The sequence below is a fragment of the Heptranchias perlo genome, chromosome 26 (genome assembly GCF_035084215.1).
Source record: "Heptranchias perlo isolate sHepPer1 chromosome 26, sHepPer1.hap1, whole genome shotgun sequence".
NCBI lineage: Eukaryota > Metazoa > Chordata > Chondrichthyes > Hexanchiformes > Hexanchidae > Heptranchias > Heptranchias perlo.
The window spans coordinates 35444016-35467826 of NC_090350.1; the positions used below are offsets into that span (position 1 = coordinate 35444016).

The following is a 23811-nucleotide window of genomic DNA, read 5'->3' on the forward strand; positions in this document are numbered from 1 at the left end:
ATTAAGATACACAGAGAAGTACAATACCCCCTGTATAACATTTGGAATTCTGTAGCACTCAGTATAATACACTGCTCCTACATTCATTCATTACATATGTACAATGCTAGTGCCTTGTTTAGCACATGTAGATTAAAATAAGTTACGCCTAAGCAGCAATATAATAGCTACCTTGCCATTTCTACCAAACAGTAATTAGAATGAATGAATGGGGATGTGGCTTACACTAAAACTATATTCAATGTTACATCCATCATTAACTTTCAAACCAGGGCAAACTCGAACACCAGGTAAGAATAATTCAATGTCAGAAGAAACATGACACATCCACTGAAGAAAATAAAAATCAATTATACACGAGACAAGAAAAATAGCACTGGTACATAATGCACAGATTAGGCAAATATTAAAACAGGATTATCTATAGCCACCTAAAAAATATTACAACGTGTAATAATGATTAAATCACTATTTTACATTTCCCTTTCTGACAGATTAGGAGCCCGAAGTTTATTTTGATATATTTAATACGATCTTGCAACGCTTCCAAATAAACATACAGCACACATGCGTAAACTGATAAACACACAACCAATAAAATTAAACACCATTACCCCAACGCAATATAAACAAACTACTGCAGCTATTCCATTTTCATGAAGGTCGAAAATGTAGTCCTTTTTTCAAAAAAAAAAGAAACTGACTTCACCAGAGACTAACTTCTTTTAAAAGTTCAATTATGCAAAAATAAAACCCCACAAAACTTTTAACAGATTTGGAGCATTTATAGAGAGGAGAAGGTTGATCGGATCGCTGCTGGTTGTGAATTGCCGACCTAAAAGAGGAGACAGCAGTGGAAGAAAGGGTAAAACCCCGATCAGTCACTGCAGTACCACTAGGTTTATTCACATTATAATTCTGTTTTTTTTTTAAAAAAAAAGCTACTCTTCACTATCAGATTAAATGATTTAAAGAATCGAGGCTGTGCCTTTTGGGGGAAAGGGATCTAATTTTAAAATCCTGGATTATTTGGAACACTCATTTGCCCTGATCGGTGGTGGGAAGGTTGCTCAGGCTATTGTTCGGTACTGAGGCAACACTGGGGGGGGGGGGGGGGGGACACGTTTAACTGTTAAGCACTTGAGTGCGTGCGCTGAGCAAAGAAAACAAGCGCTCCCTTAACGGTTAACTTTTGAACCGCAATGTTTTTTTTTCCTACAGATTATACTTTCTACAAAGAAGCGAATAATGAGGGACGAGACGGGGAAGGTTGTTTATGCGGATTCCCCACTCGGCCCGGAGTGGGCGAGGAGCGGGCAACGGTGGGGGTGGGGGATGATAGCGAGAGACCCCCCCTCCCCTCTCTCTCTCCAACTACAACCCCCCTCCTCCTCCTCCTCCTCCTTCCCTCCGTCCGTCCCCGGATCGGAGCCTCCAAACAAACACCCAAGGCCACTCGCTTCCCGCGGCCGCCTCCAAAGCGATCGCCTCACCTCGCAGAAACGCTGGCAGTACTGCGCGGAGGACTCCTCGGACAGACCGCGCCTCCGCAGGTCGCCGTGTACCAGCCGCAACCGCTCGGTTAAAGGCTCGGAGGCCTGCTCGCTCTCGCCGTCCGCCATCTTCGCTCTCCACTGTTGCGCGTAGACACCGGTCACGTGACCCCAGCCCCCGAAAGCCCGCCCACCTCACTCAGCGAGCAGGAAGGAAGCGCCCCCCTTTGTGACGTCGCACACGCACCGCCCCCCCCCCCGCGCGCGCGCGCGCCTTCTTATGACGTCATAATGCCCCGCAACCGGCTCACGCTCAGCAGAGGCAGAGGTGTGACACTTCTCTGGTTTACATAGAAAGAACATGGCTTTACTCTGCAAGGGTGCACCATTTGAATTATTGTCTTTTCTAAAACCCTGGGACTCCCGACCCAACAGCGCTTCTCCACACTTGTAAACAATTTTTACAGCACCAAAGTTGTAGTCCAACAATTTCATTTTAAAATCCGCAAGCTTTCGGAGGCTTCCTCCTTCCTCAGGTGAATGTGGAATTCCAATTCCACACCGTTCACCTGACGAAGGAGGAAGCCTCCGAAAGCTTGTGGATTTTAAAATGAAATTGTTGGACTATAACTTGGTGTTGTAAAAATTGTTTACAATCCTCCACACTGACTGCAGCGGTTCAAGAAGGCGGCTCACCACCACCTTCTCGAGGGCAATTAGGGATGGGCAATAAATGACGGCCTTGCCAGCGACACACATCCCATGATTCAATTAAAAAATGACCCCCTTGGGTTGCCCAAGTGTCATCAACCCAAATTAAAGAACTCTTTAACAAAAGTGCCCCCTTTTTAGACGGGCACAAACAATAAATACCCAAGTGATACCAAAGAAAGGAGACTTAGCCACTACACACTCCAGCCCCTGCTGTGTCCCCCTCAAGTGTACCAGCGGACACCCCGTGCTCCTCCAGGGCCACCCCCGGGGCACAGACAAAGCTGCAGAAGAGATGCAGGCAGCCAGACCGACCACCCCGCCTCCCCCCTCCCCACAGGCTGCGTCCAACCTGGACCTGTGGATAGCCACCGTGGCCAAGCCCAGGAACAGACCCACGAGGAGGTCCTCCGACTTGCCCGATCCCTCCACACGAGGTGAACAAAGATCAGGAACGTGGGACTGAAGTGCAGCCAGAAATTGAGAAGCATGGAACAGGGGCTGCAACCTCTCACACTCCATATATACATGATACACGGACTCATTCAGGCCACATGGGTACAGGCAGCCTGGGAGTCCGTGAAATGGCTTAAAAATCGGTTTGTCGCTATTTCTCTGTGCAACACTCTACACCCCAGATCCCCAATGATACAGGGGAGGACTTCCCCGTAGAGAACCCCCCGTTGGGGGCCCCCGCTTCCGCCAGATGGCAAGATGGCACGCCGTGTCCGGATGGAAGATGAGGCGAGGATGTGGAGAGTGTGCAGGAGGAGCCCGTATAGGAAACCCCTCCGTGCAGCATGGGCACAGGGGGTCGCAACCAGGGTGCAAACGCACACCAGCACCTGACCGCCCTTCCCATGCGAGAGACACAGAATTGCAGCAGTGACCCAATGCTTCCTTTTGCCCAGAAGAAGTCGACAAGCTTCCTCTGCATCTTGGCAACAACTCAGGGGCAGTGATCAAAATGACCAACCAGTACCATTTTGCGGCTACCAGTTGGTTTATGACAAGCGCTCAACTCCTGAAGGAGGGCACTCAGAGCAATCCTGTCCAGTGCCCTAGGCGACTTTGGCCTCCAGCTCTTGCCAGTCCGCTAGCCAGGCTTCCTCAGCAGGGCTATGGTAGACTCCCAGGTACAGGAAGTGGGTGGTTCTCCAGGCAAAGGGCCAGAACTCCTCCAGCAGGGAGTCCACCTGCCACCGGCCTGCCACAAGTCCAGAACATTTATCCCAGTTGATTGTTGCAGAGGACATGGCAGAGTACACTTGCTGGCACCCGCCCATCCTCCGTAAGTCAACGGGATCCATGACCATGAGGAACACATAATCGGCGTAAGCCGAGAGGACAACCTCCACGCCCGCTCCCGACAACCTCTTCCACAAGAGACCCAGGAAAGGCTCCACGCAGACGGCATATAATTGACTGGACATGGGTCATCCCTGACGCACTCCCCTCCCGAAATGAAGGGGCGTGGTCAAAGATCCATTAACCTTAATCAGACACTCCGTGGCAGCCTACAGAAGTCAGATCCAGGCGACAAATTGCGACCCAAACCCGAATGCACGCAGGATCCCGAATAAGTATTTATGATCCATTCTGATCGAGGGAAAGGAAGGCGACCAACAGACTAGCCCTCTGGGAATGGTGGATCAGGTCCCGGACCAGATGGATGTTGTCGTGGATGCTGCAGCCCGGGACGGTGTTGGACTAGTCGGGGTGGATCATGTGGGAATTTGGTGAGTGTGGGGATTTGGTGCATTAAGGGGTGAGGTGCATTTGTTTAGACAGCAGAGCGGAGCGTACCGAGAGCGGGTCACAGCAACAACAAAACCAAACTGCAGTGTGACGTCACAGGTAGGGCAGGTAGATGGTTGGTGGTGAGTATCTCTTCTGTTCTCTTCTTTCTTAGGACTATGGGCCAAGTAACTTATAGCATAAAACTAAATTTTTTTTTTTAAAAAACTAAACTTAATTTAGTTATAGCAAATAGCATTTTTTAGTGAATCAAGGTCCCTAGTGTAGTTAACATTCTCTAAATTAAGAGTAATTTAAAGGAGTAAACTCCTTAAAGGGAGTAACTAATGAGCAAGTCATGGCAGCAGAGCTCGCACCCGTGATATGCTCCTCCTGTGCTATGTGGGAAGTCATGGACACTACCGGTGTCCCTGGCGACCATGTGTGCAGGAAGTGTGTCCAGCTGCAGCTAGGATGTCACGGAGCAGCTGCAGGACATTCTGAAGGGGGAGGGTGAACAGCCAGAGGTCGTGGTCCATATGACATCGGTAAAAAAAGGGATGAGGTCCTGCAGGCAGAATATAGGGAGTTAGGAAATAAATTAAAAAGCAGGACCTCTAAGGTAGTAATCTCAGGATTACTCCCAGTGCCACGTGCTAGCGAGAGCAGAAATAGGAGAATAGACCAGATGAATCCGTAGCTTGAGAGATGGTGTAGGAGGGAGGGGTTTAAATTCCTGAGGCATTGGGATCGATTCTGGGAAAGGCGGGACCTGTACAAGCTGGACGGGTTGCACCCAAGCAGAACCAGGACCAATATCCTCACGGGGGCATTTGCTAGTTCTGTTGGGGAGGGTTTAAACTAGTATGGCAGGGGGATGGGAACCAAAGGGCAGGTACAGATAGGACAAATTCAGACCAGGAAACGGGAAGTAGAAAAGCAGTTAGAGACGTAGTTAGCGACTCAGAAAGGCAAAAGAAGCAAAGGTTAAATAGTGTTCAGCACAGGAATTTGACGGGGTTAAAGGGTATATACTTCAATGCAAGGAGTATTACAAACAAAGCAGATGAGCTAAGGGCACAGATAGACACATGGCAGCATGATATCATTGCTATAACGGAAACCTGGCTTAAAGAGGGGGATAATTGGCAGCTCAACATCCCTGGATATAGAGTTTTCAGGCAGGATAGAGTGGGTGATAAAAAAAGGAGGGGTGGTAGCATTATTGGTTAAAGAATCATTTACAGTTGTGAGAAGGGATGATATGCTAAATGGATCATCAATTGAGGCCATATGGGTTGAGCTAAGAAATAAAAAAGGGCCAGTCACACTACTAGGAGTGTACTATAGACCCCCGAATAGCGAAAGGGAGATAGAAGAACAAATATGTAGGCAAATTTCTGAGTGCAAAAATAAGAGGGCAATAATAGTAGGGGACTTCAACTACCCTAACATCAACTGGGATTCAAACAGTGTGAGGGGCACAGAGGGTGCAAAATTCTTGATCGGTGTCCAGGAGAACTTTTTTAGCCAGTACGTGACAAGCCCAACAAGAGGGGATGCAATTCTAGATTTAGTCCTGGGAAATGAAGATGGGCAAGTGGGTGAAGTGACAGTGGGTGACCATATTGGGGATAGTGACCACATTTCAGTTAGTTTTAGCATTATTATGGAAAAGGACAGAGTTAAATCAGGAGTAAACATTTTAAATTGGGGGAAGGCAAATTTTACAGAACTAAGAGGTGATTTGGCAGAAGTGGACTGGACACAACTACTTGAGGAGAAATCAGTGGCAAGCCAGTGGGAGGCACTAAAATGTGAAATTTTACGGGTACAATGCAGACACGTCGCCTCAAAGATGAAGGGTGGCACTGCCAAATTTAGAGCCCCCTGGTTGTCTAGAAGTATACGGGGCAAGATAAAGCAGAAAAAGAAAGCTTATGACTGTCACAGAAAACTAAATACTGCAGAAAGCCTAGAGGAGTATAGAAAGTACAGGGATGACGTAAAAAAGGAAATAAGGAAAGTAAAGAGAGGGCATGAAAAAATATTAGCTAGTAAGATTTAAAAAAACCCAAAGATGTTTTATCAGTACATTAAGAACAAGAGGATAGATAAGGAAAAAGTGGGACCTATCAGGGATGATAAGGGTAACTTGTGTGTAGAAGCAGAGGATGTGAGTAGGGTTTTAAATGAATATTTTGTCTCCATGTTCACAAAGGAAAGGGATGATCTGGACGTAGTAGTTAAAGAAGAGAGGTGTGAAATATTGGATAAGGTAAACATAACAAGAGAGGAAGTACCAGAGGGACTGGAATCCTTGAAAGTTGATAAGGATCCAGGGCCGGATGGATTGTTTCCCTGGCTATTGAAGGAAGCCAGGGAGGAAATAGCGGATGCTGTGAGATTCATTTTCCAATCCTCACTAGATACAGGGGAGGTACCGGGGGACTGGAAGACTGAAAACGTAGTACCATTGTTTAAAAAGGGTACGAGGGGAAGGCTGAACAATTATAGGCTGGTCAGTCTTAACTCGGTGGTGGGTAAACTATCAGAATCAATACTGAGAGATAGGATAAACTGTCACTTGGAAAGGCATGGTTTAATCAGGGATAGTCAGCATGGATTTGTTCAGAGAAGGTCATGCCTTACAAATCTGATTGAATTCTTTGAGGAAGTGACAAGGAGAATTGATGAGGGTAGTGCAGTGGATGTTGTCTACATGAATTTTAGTAAGGCATTTGACAAGGACCCACATGGCAGACTGGTCAGAAAGGTAAAAGCCCATGGGATACAGGGAAATGTGGTGAATGGGATCCAAAATTGGCTCAGTACCAGGAAACAAAGGGCAAAAGTCAATGGATGTCTTTGCGAATGGAAATCCATTTCCAGCGGTGTGCCACAGGGCTCAGTGTTGGGTCCCTTGCTGTTTGTGGTATATATTAATGATTTGGACTTGAACGTAGGGGGCATGATTGGCAAATTTGCAGACGACACAAAAATTGTCCGTGTAGTTGATAGTGAAGAGGATAGCTGTAGACTCCAAGAAGATATCAATGGGTTGGTGGAGAGGGCGGAAAAGTGGCAAATGGAGTTCAACCCGGAGAAGTGTGAGGTAATGCACTTAGGGAGGGCAAACAGTAAAAGGGAATACGCAGTAAACGGGAATATATTGAGAGGGGTAGAGGAAGTGAAAGACCTTGGAGTGCATGTGCACAGGTCCCTGAAGGTGGCAGTACAGGTAGATAAGGTTGTGAAGAAGGCATACGGAATGTTCTCCATTATTAGCCGAGGTATAGAATACAAAAGCAGGGATGTAATGATGCAACTGTATAAAACGCTGGTAAGGCCACAGCTGGATTATTGCATGCAGTTCTGGTCACCACATTACAGGAAGGACGTAATTGCTCTGGAGACAATGCAGAGAAGATTTACAAGAATGTTGCTGGGGCTTGAAAATTGCAGCTATGAGGAGAGATTGGATAGGCTGGGGTTGTTTTCCTTGGAGCAGAGGAGGCTGAGGGGAGACTTGATTGAAGTGTACAAAATTATGAGGGGCCCAGATAGAGTAGACAGGAAGTACCTGTTTCCCCTGGCGGAGAGTTCAAGAACTAGAGGACATAGATTTAAGCTGATTGGCGGAAGGATTAGAGGGGACGTGAGGAAAAACTTTTTTACCCAGAGGGTGGTGGGTGTATGGAATTCGCTGCCTGAATTGGCGGTCGAGGCACGGACCCTCAACTCTTTTAAAAAGTACCTGGACCTGCCCCTAAAGTGCTGTAAGCTGCAGGGCTACGGACCGGGTGCTGGAAGGTGGGATTAGAAAGGGCACCTGGTTGTTCTTCGAGCCGGTGCGGACACGATGGGCCGAATGGCCCCCTTCTGTGCTGTATCTTTTCTATGGTTCTAAGTGCTCCCTTTTTAAAGGGGCACAACTAATAGAGAACTAAACCGTAAAACAAAGGAAACTTATAAAATTAAATAATAATATTACCAATGCCCAGTATGCCCTCCAGTCCATACGGCGCCCACCGGTCGCAGAAGGCCTCAAGCGGACACCGCTTGCTGCTTCTCCAGGGCCACCCGGGCACGGACAAAGCTGCGGAAGAGAATCAGGTTCATTTGGGATTGACATTTTTTGTTCAAATGTACCATTATGACTGCTGTGTCTTTATGCATTGAAGATGTGTGATGTTTTGAAAGAACAAAAAATAATTGCCAACTCCATTAAATCTTTATATTTTTAACCTTTAGATGCTGGTTACTACCATCTCCCATAACCAATAATATTCCATTATAAACAGAGATAACTCAAAGCACTTAAGTGGCAGTAGCAAGAGCACACCAAGGCAGGGGAGAACCAATCAGCTATGTATGTTTTCGCCTTAGGACTAGGAATGAAAAAATATTACTATTATACTGTAACAAAGCATCTCACATATCAGGAGTGTCTCTTTTACTGTAATATTATCAACAGCTACTAAAATATAAATGTAAAAAGGCAAATTTACATCAAAATTAAATTAATGAAATATGGTCACTCATTCATTTCTTTTCCACTTTTTATTTCCTTATCCTCTGTATGAAGTTTATTTGTTTTAATTTTATTTATTCTTTAATCTATTCCAACTTTGAAAAATTTTAACTACTTCATGTGTCTTTTCAGAACACTGCAGCCTGTATTCTCTCTGCAAAAGTTCTCCACTCCCATTACCCCATCCTTACCAAGATTTACTGGCTTCCTGTGTCCCAGGAAATTGAATTTAAAATTGTCAATCTCATTTTCAAAATCTCCTTCACCCATACATTTCTGCACCCACCCTCCAGGTCTCTGACACCAAATTACTTCTTCTTCTCACTCCCTCTACTCCACCATCAGTGGCTGTTACTTCAACCATAAAGGTCGTGGGTTCAAGTCCCACTCCAGAGACAGGGGAACAAAATCTAGGCTGACGTTGCAGTGCAGTACTGAGGGAATGCTGCACTGTCGGAGGTGCCGCCTTTTGGATGAGGTGTTAAACAGAGGACCCATCTGCCCTCTCAGGGGGACGTAAAAGATCCCATGGCACTATTTTGAAGAAGAGCAGGGTAGTTCTCCCCTCGCAGTGTCCTGGCCATTATTTGTCCCTCAACCAACACTAAAACCAGATTATCTGGTCATTATCACATTGCTGTCTGTGGGTCCTTGCTGTGCGCAAATTGGCTGCAGCGTTTCCTGCATTACAACAATGACTACACTTCAAAAGTACTTCATTGGTTGTAAGGCGCTTTGGGACGTCCTGAGGTTGTGAAAGGTGCAATATAAATGCAAGTCTTTCTTCTTTCTTTGCCTTTCCCTATGGAACTTGGTATCTGAATCTTTCTCTCCCTGTTTTCAAAAGCCTCCTGAATTCTTTGACCATAATTCCCCTCAACTCAGTGAGAGGTTAATGCTCCCGCCCCCAAGCTAGAGTAGCTTTTTTACAGTTTGACCCTGTTCCTGGGTAGTGTGTGGCACAGCATCAAGAACAGCTGGAGAGAGCTGAAAATAGATGGATTGGGGGATCCATTTCACAACTATTTAAATAGTAGCACATTGTTGTGCCATTGTTCATGGTAAGTCAGATAATATAAAAGAAAGAAAGATTTGCATTTATATAGCGCCTTTCACAACCTCAGGACGTCTCAAAGTGCTTTACATCGAGTTACATCGAAACTGCAGCGCAGAAACAGGCCATTTGGCCCAACTGGTCTATGCCGATATTTATGCTCCACACAGGCCTCCTCTCTCCCTGCTTCATCCAGTCATATCAAGATATCCTTCTACTCCTTTCTCCCTCATGTGTTTATCTAGCTTCCCCATAAATACACTTATGCTATTTGCCTCAACTACCCCTTGTGGCAGTGTGTTCCACATTATTAGCAGTCTTTGGGTAAAGAAATTACTCCTGAATTCCTTATTGGATTTATTAGCGACTGTTTTATATTTATGACCTCTAGTTTTGGATTCCCCCACAAGTGGGGTACAGAAGTACTTTGAAGCCAATGAAGTACTTGCAACCATTCACCATTACTCTCTGCTTTCTGTCCCTTAGCCAATTTTGTATCCACACTGCCACTGTCCCTTTAATCCCATGGGCTTTAATTTTGCTAACAAGTCTAGCATGTGGTACTTTATCAAATGCCTTTTGAAAATCCATATACACAACATCAACTGCACTTCCCTCATCAACCCTCTCCGTTAATTCATCAAAGAACTCAATCAAGTAGTCAAACACGATTTTCCTTTTATAAATCCGTGCTGACTTTCATTTATTAGCCCATGCTTTTCCAAGTGCTGATTAATTTTGTCCCAGATTATTGTCTCTAAAAGTTTCCCCACCACCGACGTTAGGTTGCCTGGTCTGTAATTGTCGGGTTTATCTCTTCTCTTTTTTGAACAGGGGTGTAACATTTGCAATCCTCCAGTCCCCTGCCATAGCCCCCATATCTAAGGAGGATTGGAAGATTGTGGCCAGAGCCTCTGCAATTTCTATCCTTACTTCCCTCTGTATACCAGGATGCATCCTATCTGGATCTGGACTACTTTGAGTACTGCCAATCTTTCAAGTACCTCTTCTTCATCTACTTTTATCCTATTCAATATCCTCCTTTACTGCTACACTGGCAGCATCCTCTTTAGTGAAGACCGATGCAAAGTATTCATTTAGTACCTCAGCCATGTCCTCTGCCTCCACAAGAAAATCTTCTTTTTTGTCCCTAATCGGTCCCACTCTACCTTGGACTACTCTTTTATTATTTATATGTTTATGAAAGACTTTTGAGTTCCCTTTTATATGTTAGCCACTACTCTATTCTCATACTCTCTCTTTGCCCCTCTTATTTCCCTTTTTTAGATCTCCTCTGTATTTCTGTATTCAGCTTGGTTCTCTCTTGGATTATGAACCTTACATTTGTCTTAAGCCTCCTTTTTCTGTTTCATTTTAATCTCTGGTGTAACCTGACCTGTTTCTTTAAGACCAGAACATCTAATTCAGAGATGTTTTAGCTTTTGTCTTTGTCGGCTGCACAGGTGCCTTGGGCCACGTATTAAGTTAAAAAGAATGAATTTTTATATATGTATATATATATATATCAAATTGTTGATACAAATCCGTATTGGTGTTCTGATGAGGATTTATTCATTAATGAGGCAGCCGTGCTATACCAGCCTTTTCCAAACCTCCAGGTTCATAAAATGCTAACAGAACAAATAGCAAATACAACCGCAAATAAGACAAATTGGACATCCCGAATCTAATCCTTAGATTAATTAGAGGCTAATTGCTTCTAGGGAGATATTTGGCCCTAAGGCCAATTAAAAGGTATTTTCTGTTTCTAGGGAAAGCTATCTGTAGATTTTTTTTCTATTTTTTTCAGTGACACTGAAATTTGCATGTCTGACTAAGGTAATTCATAAATTGTGACAGATGTATCTGAAAACTTTTATTCACATATATATAGTGAACAATTTTGAATTGACACATTGTAATACTTCACCTATTGTTGGGGTTATGGGATAGTCATTTATTCTTACAAGTTTGAGGACTAGGTTAATATCTTTTATTCATCAGATCACTGGTACAACCCATTACATGCTGTGCCCGTGAGACTGGTACTGAAAGTAACTCACGTGCAATGATCTCATTGGGTGTCGTAAGCGTGTTGTCTTGACTGCTCACATTGGCCTAAGCAAGACTAGGTACAAGCCCCTGAGGGGCTCTGATGTGCTGTATCTTTATAGGGTTAATTATGTCTTCCTAACGTGACAATATTACATCAGCACATCCTACCTATGTCTAATTAGTACATGAGTAATTTTACCAAAACACATCACTACTCCCATCCTAGCCAGACTATCTGGCATCATGTTCTTTTTCATTACTTTCCACAGACTGTTATTGAGTCCAGCCTGTTACGCTATTCTGCCACTGACCTTGACCTGTTTAACCCTTACAACTACTACAGAATGAATATACTAAGTATATATGCTTATATGGCTATTCTACCTTGTGTGCCTACTCTTACACTATTTATGCACAGTGTGATTTGAATGTGTGAAATCACACTGGATGTGCGATTGGATTTGCTGCCCCCTTCCCAGGAATTTACAGGAGTGGTGGGAGTAGCATTCGGAAAGACTATGCACTGTTTTAAATTCATTGTCTATTCCCCGTGTACCATCTCACCATAGTGAGAGTCAGCACCGTCAATAAAGGAAATTGGCAGAAAAGACAAACTAAATGTTTTAATGTAGTGAACTGCAAAGAACCATATCTTCACAAAGGACTCTTTGAGACCAAATTCATTCAAAACCTTGAAAGACTTGAAAGACTTACATTTGTACAATGCCTTTCAGGACCTCAGGATATCTCAAAGCGCATTACAACCAATTAAGTACTTTTGAAGTGTAGTATTGAAATATTATTGATATAGGAAATTAAAATATGACACAATTAAAAGCATGTAAATTAAAAGGAAATTATTTTAAGAAACAAAGAGAAGGCGAAGGAAGAATAAAATTAATGCACGAGGGAGATAAAGAGCAACGACAAGAAACATAAAAGAAATGGAGACTGGAACTGAGAAAGAAAAACAAAACTAATAACGAAAATTCAAAAAGATAGAACTAAATATGCAGATCAAGTTTTCATCGACTTTGGATGTATCTGACAAAACTTGTTTGCAAAACCCCTTTTGAAGCAAAGTATTATTGTCAGATAAAACAGCCTCAGGAATGTTCAGAGCTAACCAAGGGAGAGACTAATCAGCAACCTAGCATTGTGTGTAGTTCTGATTTATTTTTCTTAATTTTTGCCACTCTTCTCCTGAATGCACTGTTACAGTACAAGTCACAGTTGTCACTTATTCCACTGTGGGGGGGCATCGCCATTGTGCCCAATTCTGCCCTCGCCCAGCATACACTTTCCAACAGTGGTCATTGGATATTGATCAGCAGCAGTAACCCTGGCTGATTTTTCCTCTCCCTAATCTACAGGGAATGTGGCCAATTGTAACACCCAAATGCTGTCTAAAATCAACTAAATCAGCGCAGACCAAGAATTGAGCCTGGGAACCATTGTCACCTGCATGGCTCAGTAGCACATCAGCAGTGCTTTACCAACGAAGCCATCAGGGGATATGCCAGCAATCTGGCATTTGGACACATGACTGCATTATTTTTGTTCTGGTCTACAGTATTTGCCCCATTAGAGTTTCTTCACTAGATCGATTTAGCCTCCACCTGGCCTCAGAAGATTTCAACAACCGCTGGTACTCCCTCATGAGCATAAGTTGCATCTGTTGAATAAAAAGGGATATTATTTTACCTCCAGTACAGAATCTAATTTGCAGCTTGAATTGATGAATGAATATTTTTATGCCCTGTGGCATAATTTAACAGGTGGGTTATTAGGTGACATTAAATGTTTCCTAGCTTAATTTAATCATGGGAGGATTTCTTTCCCTGAGGCTTTCAAAATATGCCACTATAGAATTGCCACTATAGTTGAACTCATTTAATATTAATTGTGATACAGAAATATCAATTCAACTACATTAAATATATATTTGTTATTCCATTTCCACCAATTTTCTCCCCTCCCCTCTTCCTTTTCTGAACTTGTCGATTCCTTGTTGAGAACTGAGATTCACCCTGGCCTCTATGATTCAGCTCCACATCATGAACCATTTTACTTTTGGATATTTTGCAAAGGATGCAACAGAGAGAGCAGTGAATGACATCATTCTATACCTTGGGACAGGCCTGATGGAGTGTAATGGTCTTTTCGAGATCTGTACCTGCTGAGCCAAATTATATTATCCTTATGCATGCAAAGATGGTACAGCTTTATCAAGCAGTACATTTTATTGCCCGTAATGGTGCAATTTTGGCGTTTTATTGCGAAGCATAAAACAGATGTGCAGCCGCTAATAACATGCAACATGTAAATGGGGTCAAAATGAGAGTGTAATTTGTGCTAATGACACACACTGTGCAACATAGGAGCAGAACTGGTTATAATGTCTGAAGCATGTGGCACATTTGAAAATGCCTGTGTTTAACATAAGCAGTTAAAAGTCCCCCGGTGACCTAGTGGGTAAAATCACTAAGCCCGTCGACCAGAAATATCTAGGGTTCATTCAAAGGTCTGTGGTGAGCAGGGACAGTTGCTGGGGTGCTGCAGGTCAACACTCCAAGGGGTGGAAGAAGGGAAAAATCCTACATTACAACAGCGTCTACAATTCAAAGGTACATTGGCTGTACAGCAATTTCTGACGTCCTGAAGCGCCATAAATATGCAAGTTCTTTCTTTCTTTTTCTTTTAAAAGTAAAAAAAGAAAGAAGTAAAGGTGGTGCAGCAAAAGCTGCAAAGACTTAAAAAAGAAATCCATGACAAATCTAGGGCTAATAATGCAAAAGAGAATCAAGTTGTATATAGAGGGGAATTAAAAAAGGAAATCAGAAACACTAAGCAGAGGTACAAAGAAAGACTGCCAGGTAACATAAAGGAAATAACAAAGGATTTTATAAGTAAAAGAATGGTTGAAGAAAGGATAGAGCCAATCAGAGATGAAACCGGGAATCTTCTAATGAAGGAATGGCAGAAGCATAATAAGTTCTCACAGAAGAGCGTGGTAATGGGAATGAAAGGCTACAAGAGGATGAAGTGGCACAATTAAAGAAGTAGTCGTGAAAAAGTTGGTGGAACTCATAGTGGAACAGGCACTTGAACTAGGATATACAAAGAAGTCAGAAAAGAACTAGCAAAGACATTCGAAAGAAAGAACCTGCTTTTAGATAGCACCTTTTATGATTTCAGGATGCCCCAAAGCACTTTACAGCCAATCAAGTATATTTGAAATGTAGTCGCTGTTGTAATGTAGGAAGCACGGCAGCCAATTTACACAAACCCAACTCCTATGAATAGTGTAATGGGAACTTTTACATCCATCTGAAATGACTATGGGGCCTCAGCTTAACGTCTCACCTGAATTACAGCACCTCCAACATTCTCAGCGTTGCACTGAAGTACCAGCCTAGATTACGTGCTCAAGTCTCTGGAGTGGGATTCAAACCCACAACCTTCTGATTTAGAAGCAGAAGTGCTCCCACTGAGCTAAGGCTGACATACTTTGACCGCACTCTTTCAAACATCCTTGGATATGGAAGTTGTGCCAGAGAACTGGAGGCTTGTCAATGCGACACCTTTGTTCAAAAAGAGAGAACTCTGCACTTAGATTTAAAAAATATATATATATATATATATGAAAAGCTCCAGCAGCAACATTAAGAAATTTGCCATTTCACGAGTTGTCACTTCGGAGTATAATGAGCTGCCTGAGACACTAGTCCTTCTTCTTCTTTGGCAGTCCCTCAGAGTCGAGGATGACTTGCTTCCACTCAGGGAGGGTGGGTTCTGCGGTGGCTGAATAGTCCAATCCTGGAGCCTCAGACTCTGCCACAGGTGAGGTGAGTAGTGTTTAATAAGGCGGGTGGGTGAGACGCTCTGGATTCTGCGCGCTCTTTCCGCTGTTTACGCTTGGCCTCCACGTGCTCCACTCGGTGACGCTCGAGGTGATTGGCGCCTTTGCGGATGCTTCTTCTCCAGTTTGGGTGTTCTAGGGCAAGTGATTCCCAAGTGTCGGTGGGGATGTTGCATTTTTTTAGGGAGGCTTTGAGAGTGTCCTTATAGCGTTTCCTCTGCCCTCCTAGTGATCGCCTGCCATTGCGGAGCTCGGAGTAGAGCTTGTGTCGGGAATACAGACAATGTGGCCCGCCCATCGCAACTGGTTGAGCGTGACCAGTGCCTCGATACTGAGGATGTTAGCCTGGGAGAGAATGCTCATGTTGGTACGCCTATCCTGCCAGTGGATTTGCAGGATTTTGCGGAGACAATGTTGGTGATAGCTCTCCAGGGATTTGCGGTGTCTGCTGTACATTGTCCATGTTTCTGATGCGTACAGGAGGGCGAGGACCACGACTGCTCTGTAGACCATGAGCTTGGTGCTGGGTTTGAGGTCTCGGTCTTCGAACACTCTGTTCCTCAGGCGTCCGAAGGCTACACTGGCGCATTGGAGTCGATGTTGAATTCCATCGTCGATGTCTGCTCATGCCGAGAGGAGGCTCCCGAGGTATTGGAAATGATCCATGCTGTCCAGAGGCTCACCGTGGATTTTGATGGTCGGGGGACAGTGTTGTGTGGCAGGAGCGGGCTGGTAGAGGACCTTGATTTTCCGGATGTTTAGCCTGAGGCCCATTCTCTCATACGCCTCGGTGAATGCATCGACGATGGTTTGTAGCTCGGCCTCTGAGTGTGCGTCGTCTGCATACTGCAGCTCGATGACAGAAGTTGGGGTGGTCTTGGTTCTGGTCGAAGGTTGAACAGTTTCCCGCTTGTCCTGTCGGTTAGCTCCACTCCGGCGGGGATCTTCATAGTGATGGGGTGGAGTGTTGGTGCGACGACGCAGCCCTGCTTGACCCCAAAGAGAGAACTCTGCGCTGTTAGATTTTAAAAAAAATCTATATATGAAAAGCTCCAGCAGCAACATTAAGAAATTTGCCATTTCACGCATTGTCACTTCGGAGTATAATGAGCTGCCTGAGACACTAGTCCACAAAGTACATAAGAACATAAGAAATAGGAGCAGGAGTAGGCCATCCGGGCCCCCGAGCCTGCTCCGCCATTCAACAAGATCATGGCTGATCTTCTACCTCAACACCATTTTCCTGCACTATCCCCATTTACCTTGATGCCTTTAATATCTAGAAATCTATCGATCTCTGTTTTGAATGTACTCAATGACTGAGCCTCCACAGCCCTTTGGGGTAAAGAAGTCCAAAAATTCACCACCCTCTGAGTGAAGAAATTTCTCCTCATCTCAGTACTAAAGGCCTCCCCCTTATTCTGAGACTGTGACCCCTGGTTCTAGACACCCCCCCAGCCAAGGGAAACATTTTTTTTATTTGTTCATGAGATGTGGGCGTCGCTCGTGAGGCCAGCATTTATTGCCCATCCCTAAATGCCCTTGAGAAGGTGGACGTGAGTCGCCTTCTTGAACTGCTGCAGTCCGTGTGGTGAAGGTTCTCCCACAGTGCTGTTAGGTAGGGATTTTAACCCAGGGACGATGAAGGAATGGCGATATATTTCCAAGTCAGGATGGTGTATGACTTGCAGGTGGTGTTGTTCTCATGTGCCTGCTGCCCTTGTTCATCTAGGTGGTAGAGGTCGCAGGTTTGGGAGGTGCTGTCAAAGAAGCCTTGGCGAGTTGCTGCAGTGCATCCTGTGGATGGTACACACTGCAGCCACGGTGCACCGATAGTGAAGGGACTGAATATTTAGAGTAGTGGATGGGGTGCCAATCAAGCGGGCTGCTTTGTCCTGGATGGTGTCGAGCTTCGAGTGTTGTTGGAGCCGCACTCATCCAGGCAAGTGGAGAGTATTCCATCACATTCCTGACTTGTGCCTTGTAGATGGTGGAAAGGCTTTGGGGAGTCAGGAGGTGAGTCACTCACCGCAGAATATCCAGCCTCTGATCTGCTCTTGCAGCCACAGTATTTATGTGGCTGGTCCACCCTGCATCAACCCTGTCGAGCCCTGTAAGAATTTTATATGTTTCAATGAGATCACCTGTCATTCTTCTAAACTGTAGAGAATACAAGCCTAGTCTACTCAATCTATCCTCATGCCACAATCCCAGGAATCAGTCTGGTGAACCTTTGTTGCACTCCCTCTAATGGCAGGTATATCCTTTCTTAGGTAAGGAGACATAAGAAAGGATAGACCTGAAGAGATGGACCTGAGACTGCAGCTGCTCCTGAACGAAATCTATCCTCACAACCTTCATGAATAAGATTGATGGATGCAATCTTAAAACAGAAGTAACGTTTTGTGTTTACACACAGTACCTACAGCTACCAGCGAGGGAGACAAACTGTAAATCCGATTCAATGTAAACACGTTCATTTGTAAGAGGGGGAAAAGGAGGAACAAAGGTCACATTTTCCCATTGATACAGGCCGCCTCCTTGCAAAAAGAAAGATGCGCGGGCTACAACTACAACGTCAATTTGTTTGCAATTCATTAAAAAAAATACTTTTAAGTTGTAACTTTGCAGCCGAAACTGTTTTTTTTCCTGAAAGGAAACATTGGCGAATTATAACAACTTGTGCACAGTGCAAATAATATTATTATTTAAGTTCCCTTTGGGTTTTTTTTTTGCTTAAGTTCTTTATTAGTTGCACCCCCTTTCTAAAAACGTGGCCACTTTTGTTACGATTTCTTTTATTTTAGGGACGATGACCCTGGGACAACCCGGTGCCTTTCCTTATAGGTTTTATTAAGAAAATGCAACAGCGGGGGAGCGGCACGCGCCACTGACCCTTTAAACTTGGCCCGGAGGCGCGCGCTGACCCCGGAAGCAGTTGCTCCTCCCTCCCCCTCCTCGGTTGCTCCGGGCCGGGAGCGTCGCTGGGAGACCGCGCCAGTGAGAGGACCGAAGGTCGGTGGACGGACGGACGGGCCTGAGAGGCCGCTTCGGTCCCGAGTTTGTGTGTTATCAGGTTCTCGCGTTCCCTCCGCTTCCCGAGCGCTCGCCCCCCTGTCTCCCCACCCCACCCCACCCTCCTCTCTCCGGGGTCGGTTCTGCAGTCGCTCCCCGCGGACCAGGCCGCCATTCTTCACAGCGTGAGCCTGGACAGTGCGCGTGCGCGCAATTCAACCGTGGGAAGCGGCACTTCTCTCCCCCTCTCCCCCCCCCCTCCCCCTCCCCCTCCCCTCTCTCTCTCTCCCCCTCCTCCCCCCTTCCCCCACCCTCCTCCCCCCTCTTCCTCCCCCCGTCCCCCTCCTCCCCCCTTCCCCTCTCCCCCCCTCCCCCCTTCCCCTCCCCCCCTCCCCTCCCCCCCCTTCCCTCCTCCTCCCCTCTCTCTCTCCCCCACCCTCCTCTCCCCCACCCTCCTCTCCCAATTCTGGCCTCTTGCGTATCCCCGATTTTAATAACCTGGTGGCCGTGCCTTCAGCTGCCTAGGCCCTGAGCTCTAGAATTCCATCCCTAAACCCCTCTGCCTCTCCTCTTTTTTAAGACGCTCCTTAAAACATACCTCCATCTGTCCTTGTGTGGCTCGGTGTCAAATTTTGTCTGATCACGCTCCTGTGAAGGGCTTTAAAGATGTTTTACCACCTTAAAGGTGTTATATAAATGCAAGTTGTTCCTGATTTTGCCCTTGTCTGCTATTCACAAGCCTGTGATTACTATCAGGAGGCACTGGATAGTGATCTGGAGCCCAAACCCTGTCCCCCCACCCTCAGGGACAATGAGGCCAATTGTAATGCCCTACCCACTGCCCTGGCTGAGATTAGCTCACTCAGCACAGGGGTTGAACCCTGCACCTTTCTGATCCACATGGTTTAGTTACTTGCTGCACCACCCAGGGATTTAAAATATATTGTCCTCAATTAAGCATTGTTTCTTGTTTGAAAATACTGTTTTATAGTATGTCATTCATGCTTGGAAGTGGTGACCACTAAGTTGTTTTTTCTCCTATCTCTTTTGACATGTTTCCAGTCTAAGCTGTATCGACGCAGTGGAGCAAAAAATCGGGGAGTATCACTCCTGTCTTGTGTGTCTTCTAGTATGTAGCTTATACTAGTCCATGGGCTAGGGGATGGCAGAAAACTTGTACTATTGGAAGAATTAAAACATTTTTTTGACTGATATCATAGAATAATACAGCACAGAAGGAGACTATTTGGCCCATTGTATCTGTGCAAGCTCTTTGAAAGAGCTATCCAATTAGTCCCATTCCTCTGCCCTTTCCCCATAGGCATGCACATTTTCCCCTTCAAATATTTATCCAATTCCCTTTTTGAAAGTTGTTATTGAATCTGCTTCCATCACCTTTTCAGCAGTGCATTCTAATAAAGTTCTCCATCCTGCCTCTGGTTCATTTGCCAATTATCTTAAATCCTGTGGCTTTCCTCATTAATGGCCTGGATTGTCATGTTTAGCCAGTGGCCTGGCCTGTTCTTTTAAAGCCACTGCTCAGACACTTTTGTGATAAAGTGGTCTAAATAGGTCAATTAGTGCTGCTTTTTTTTGTTGTTTAGGCCCCTTTTATAAGAAGGGGGCTTTAGGGTGTGTTTTTATTTTTAAAAAAATTAAAACCAAATAAACAAAAGTCAAATAATTTTATTAGATTGATCCAGGATGCAAACCATTAGTGGCTAATTATTGTTGGAAGTTTCTCAAGATTGGTTCCTATAGGTGCACATATCAAAATTTGCAGACACAATACAATTAGGGAGCATGGTTAACCATGAAGAGGACTGTGAACAACTTCAGAAGAACTAAAAAGGTTTGTAGATTGGGCAGATAGATATTGGGTGAAATTTACTTTTGAGAGGATGAATGTGGAGAGGAGATACACACTAAATGGTAAAACTTTAAATGGAGTGTAAGAAAAGAGAGACTTAGAGATTTGGATACACATCTTCAAGTGTAAGGACAAGTTAAACGTATGGGATCCTAGGCTTTATAAATAGGGGCCTAGAGTACATAAGCAAAGAAATAATGCTACTATATAGCTGATCAGTTAGGCTGCTGTAAGAACACTGGAATTATGAACTATTAGATTAATCAAAAGGCACCAGGCAAAGCCTTAACACCGTGTCAAGGAACCATCTGGGGTTTACTGCCCCTACATCAAGGGAAGTACTAAATGCCTAAATATGCCTCGCATGGACCATCTTGTAACAATCACTTCAAGTTCTGTTAGTAGTTACACTAACTCCCTATTAGAATATATATAAGCTTCTGAATTTAACACACTTATAACACAATTGGCATTTAAGTGTTAAAGGCTAAAGAATGTAACTATTTGGTATGTATTGCTAACTGACGGAACTAATAATTGAGGTCCTAAAGGCAGTTCAAATATGTCACAATAACTCAGCATCAGGAAAACCTATGTCTACTGGTCAATGAGTCGGCAACTGGAAGCCACAAATTTAAGATAATTACCAAAAGGAGAAGTGGGGGGATTTTTGTTATTTATAGGGAAGGTTGTAAGGACGTGGAGTGTCCTACCAGAAACACTGGTGGAAACAGAATTCATAATACTTTTTAAAGGGAAGTGGGTAAAAGGGTATTTATACTATCTTGGTTTTCATTTCAAGATCATTGGCGAAAATGACACGGTCGAAGATGACACGCAATCACAACAGCAACAAAAAGAAAAATGTATCAAAGCTGTGGAAAACGAAAAGGCGAACTAAAGATTTAGACCAGATTTGTGAAGATATGAAGCCTGAAAATGCAGACAAATTACTGCACCAAGAAGTAGATTGCGATGCCCCGGGAAGTGCACAATTCTATTGCTTACACTGCGCGTAAGTAGCTGCCTTAGGTGAACAATGTGTTCTCTACATAATATTCTTGGGAAGGAGTATATAATTTATCTCCTGGTATGTTAGAAGATTTGATTAAATGTTGCACTCATCTGCCACCGTAGATGTGTTGTGCTCATGAAACTTGTCAGCCCTTTCTTCACAGGCCTTGGCTTGGAATTTCTATGAACGCAATAGGGCTGATTTTACAAAATTGTGCCTGGGGAAGCAGGGAGCCTCACCCATTGGGGGCAAATATTGGGAAATTGAGGGTATGTGGCCCACAATTTTCTATCAGTTATAGACCAAATATGGTTACAAGGAGTGATTTACAAACATTTGCAGAATTCAAATATTTTTTACAACTAGTAATATGAACAGCGTTAAAAAGAATCCACCTGTGAAATGTGCCCACAATGTCTCAAATTTAAAAATGCAATGACAAAAGTGAAACTCCCAATGAGTTAAAAGGAGCAAATCTAAAAAGTTGTAATCAGTAACTTTATTATGTGCATACATGCAAAACACAGATGGGATTTTACACCCCTGATTTGAACCTCAGCCTCTGCTTACCTTTGTGTTGGGTATTTCCTGGAGAGCAGCTTGATTCACCAAGTGGTGAGATGCTGACTCAAGGGGAAAAGAAGCAGTGGTCATTGATTTAGTGTAATGACCAAAACAGGAGTGGCATTATGGCACCTACAGAATGGGAGGAGACTTACAAGAATGGGGAGGGGGAGAAAGGTGAATGTGATTTGATGGACAGCCACACAAGGTTTAACATCCTTTTCTTTTCAGTCACATTCTTCCTTCTGCTTCATTTGCAGACGATACTTCATTGATCAGAGAAGTCTCAAAGAGCATTTTAAAACAAAAGTTCACAAACGCAGGTAATGTCAATTGATTTAAAACTCAATCCAGAACTAATTAGTGCTGCATAATTATGAAGTTCAACATTGTGAATAGTAGACATATTCTATATGTCTTTGGGAACCCTACAAAATATGCAATAGTTAGGGTATACCAAAGAGAAGGCTGTTTTATTATTGAGATGGAGCCATAAACTGTTAAATCAGCATAAAAGGAGATACTATACTTCAAATATTTTCTCATTTAATTTTGATTACAGTCAGTGACTAATACTGATGTACAGTTCCATGGGTGCTAGCAACCCTCTGGTACTTTGCCCGTTTGGCCATTTTTGATGCGCAAGCCTAGACAGTAAGCAGTGGCAGGTTATGCCTAGGGGGGCATGACAGACAGCCTGAATCTTATCATACCCATTGATTACATAAGTGCACTTTTCAGCAGGGGTCACTGGATAGCAATTAGGAGTCGGAACCCTGGATGACTTAAATTGTTTCTTCTCCTCTTCACCCCCCCCCCAGTTGGGGAACATGAAGGCCAATTATGCAACCCCCTGTAACTCTCATTCACATGAGCTTTGACCACAAGTCCTGGCATGTTATTGAACCATAGGGGGCTTCACATCCAAGTCTGATTTTATCCTTTTCTGATGTCCACATTTGTGTACTTCTAACAGAGGTTGCTAGTTAGCAATCAATCATGGGAACCCTGGCCAATTTTCCTTTCCCAAAACATGGTTCTGCTGAGGCCTCTTATAGTGCCTGAGCACTGACCGGGGATCTAGCCTGGTCTGTATCAACTACTCATTGGATAACCTGCATCAGTTTAATGTGTTTAACATAATACCTGAACTGGAACAAATGGGGTCCACTGGTTGAACAGGACCATAAAAGAAATCTACTATTAGATGATCTTTGCTCATATATAAAATCAACTGTTGAATTCTTATACTGATTTTTGTGGATTTGTGTGTTGTCTAGGCTAAAAAAGCTGAGCGAAGAGCCATACACCCAGGAAGAAGCAGAACGAGCAGCAGGAATGGGATCCTATATACCACCAAAGAAAGTCAAAGTCGAGACCCAGACAATAGAGGAAGAAATGAAAATATCATAATTACTGCATTGAAATGTTCAAAAAGATGAGACTTTTTAAAAAATCTTCTAATTGTTCAAAGCTTGTAACATATTTTCTCAATCTCAAAGACTTGCTAGTTGTAGACCTTATTGACTCAGCTGGTCATCCTGAATACCAGCATCATGTTATTAAAAATACACCTAAAAGTGGTAAGTCGAAGTCGACTGATGCTGCTTTACCTATTGATAGGATTGTATTGTAATCTTCTGTATCTGTTGTGTAAAATAGACTGCAGAAAAAACAAAATTACAATGAGAAACTAAATACAGTATTTTGGTGGTTCTTTAAAGTGATGCAAGCCCATCTTGACTCACTGTTCATTAGAATTTGCAACGAATGAATGTCAATTAACAACGGAAGAGGAGCTGTTACGTGATAAACCTATACCACATATGTCCTTTGAGTAGTCACCCCCTTTTATGAAATGAGCATAGGTGATTATTAACAGATGGGAAACACTGCTGCAT

The 23811-nt window shown here is 44.0% G+C and overlaps 2 protein-coding genes across 6 annotated transcripts in view; one reads left to right on the top strand and one right to left on the bottom strand.

Moving 5' to 3' along the window:
• The window catches only part of rlf (RLF zinc finger), a 60122-nt gene extending 58475 nt beyond the window's left edge, over positions 1-1647 (bottom strand). Inside the window, exon 1 of the mRNA XM_068006756.1 lies at positions 1494-1647. Coding sequence (XP_067862857.1) covers positions 1494-1622 — 129 coding nt within the window. The 5' untranslated portion in view covers positions 1623-1647. The remainder of the gene's footprint in view (positions 1-1493) is intronic.
• Positions 1648-18358: 16711 nt separating this feature from the next.
• On the top strand, positions 18359-23608 carry znf593 (zinc finger protein 593). 5 transcript variants are annotated; one of them, XM_068006760.1, is made up of 4 exons: positions 18359-18461; positions 21134-21346; positions 22171-22233; positions 23191-23608. In XM_068006760.1, exons 2-4 carry the CDS (start codon positions 21147-21149, stop codon positions 23321-23323), a joined length of 396 nt encoding a protein of 131 aa, XP_067862861.1. In that variant the 5' UTR covers positions 18359-18461; positions 21134-21146; the 3' UTR covers positions 23324-23608. The 5 variants fall into 5 exon arrangements, with proteins under 5 accessions (XP_067862861.1, XP_067862860.1, XP_067862863.1 ...); XM_068006759.1 differs by having other exon boundaries at positions 18396-18522; XM_068006762.1 differs by having other exon boundaries at positions 18399-18506.
• Positions 23609-23811: the final 203 nt, after the last annotated feature.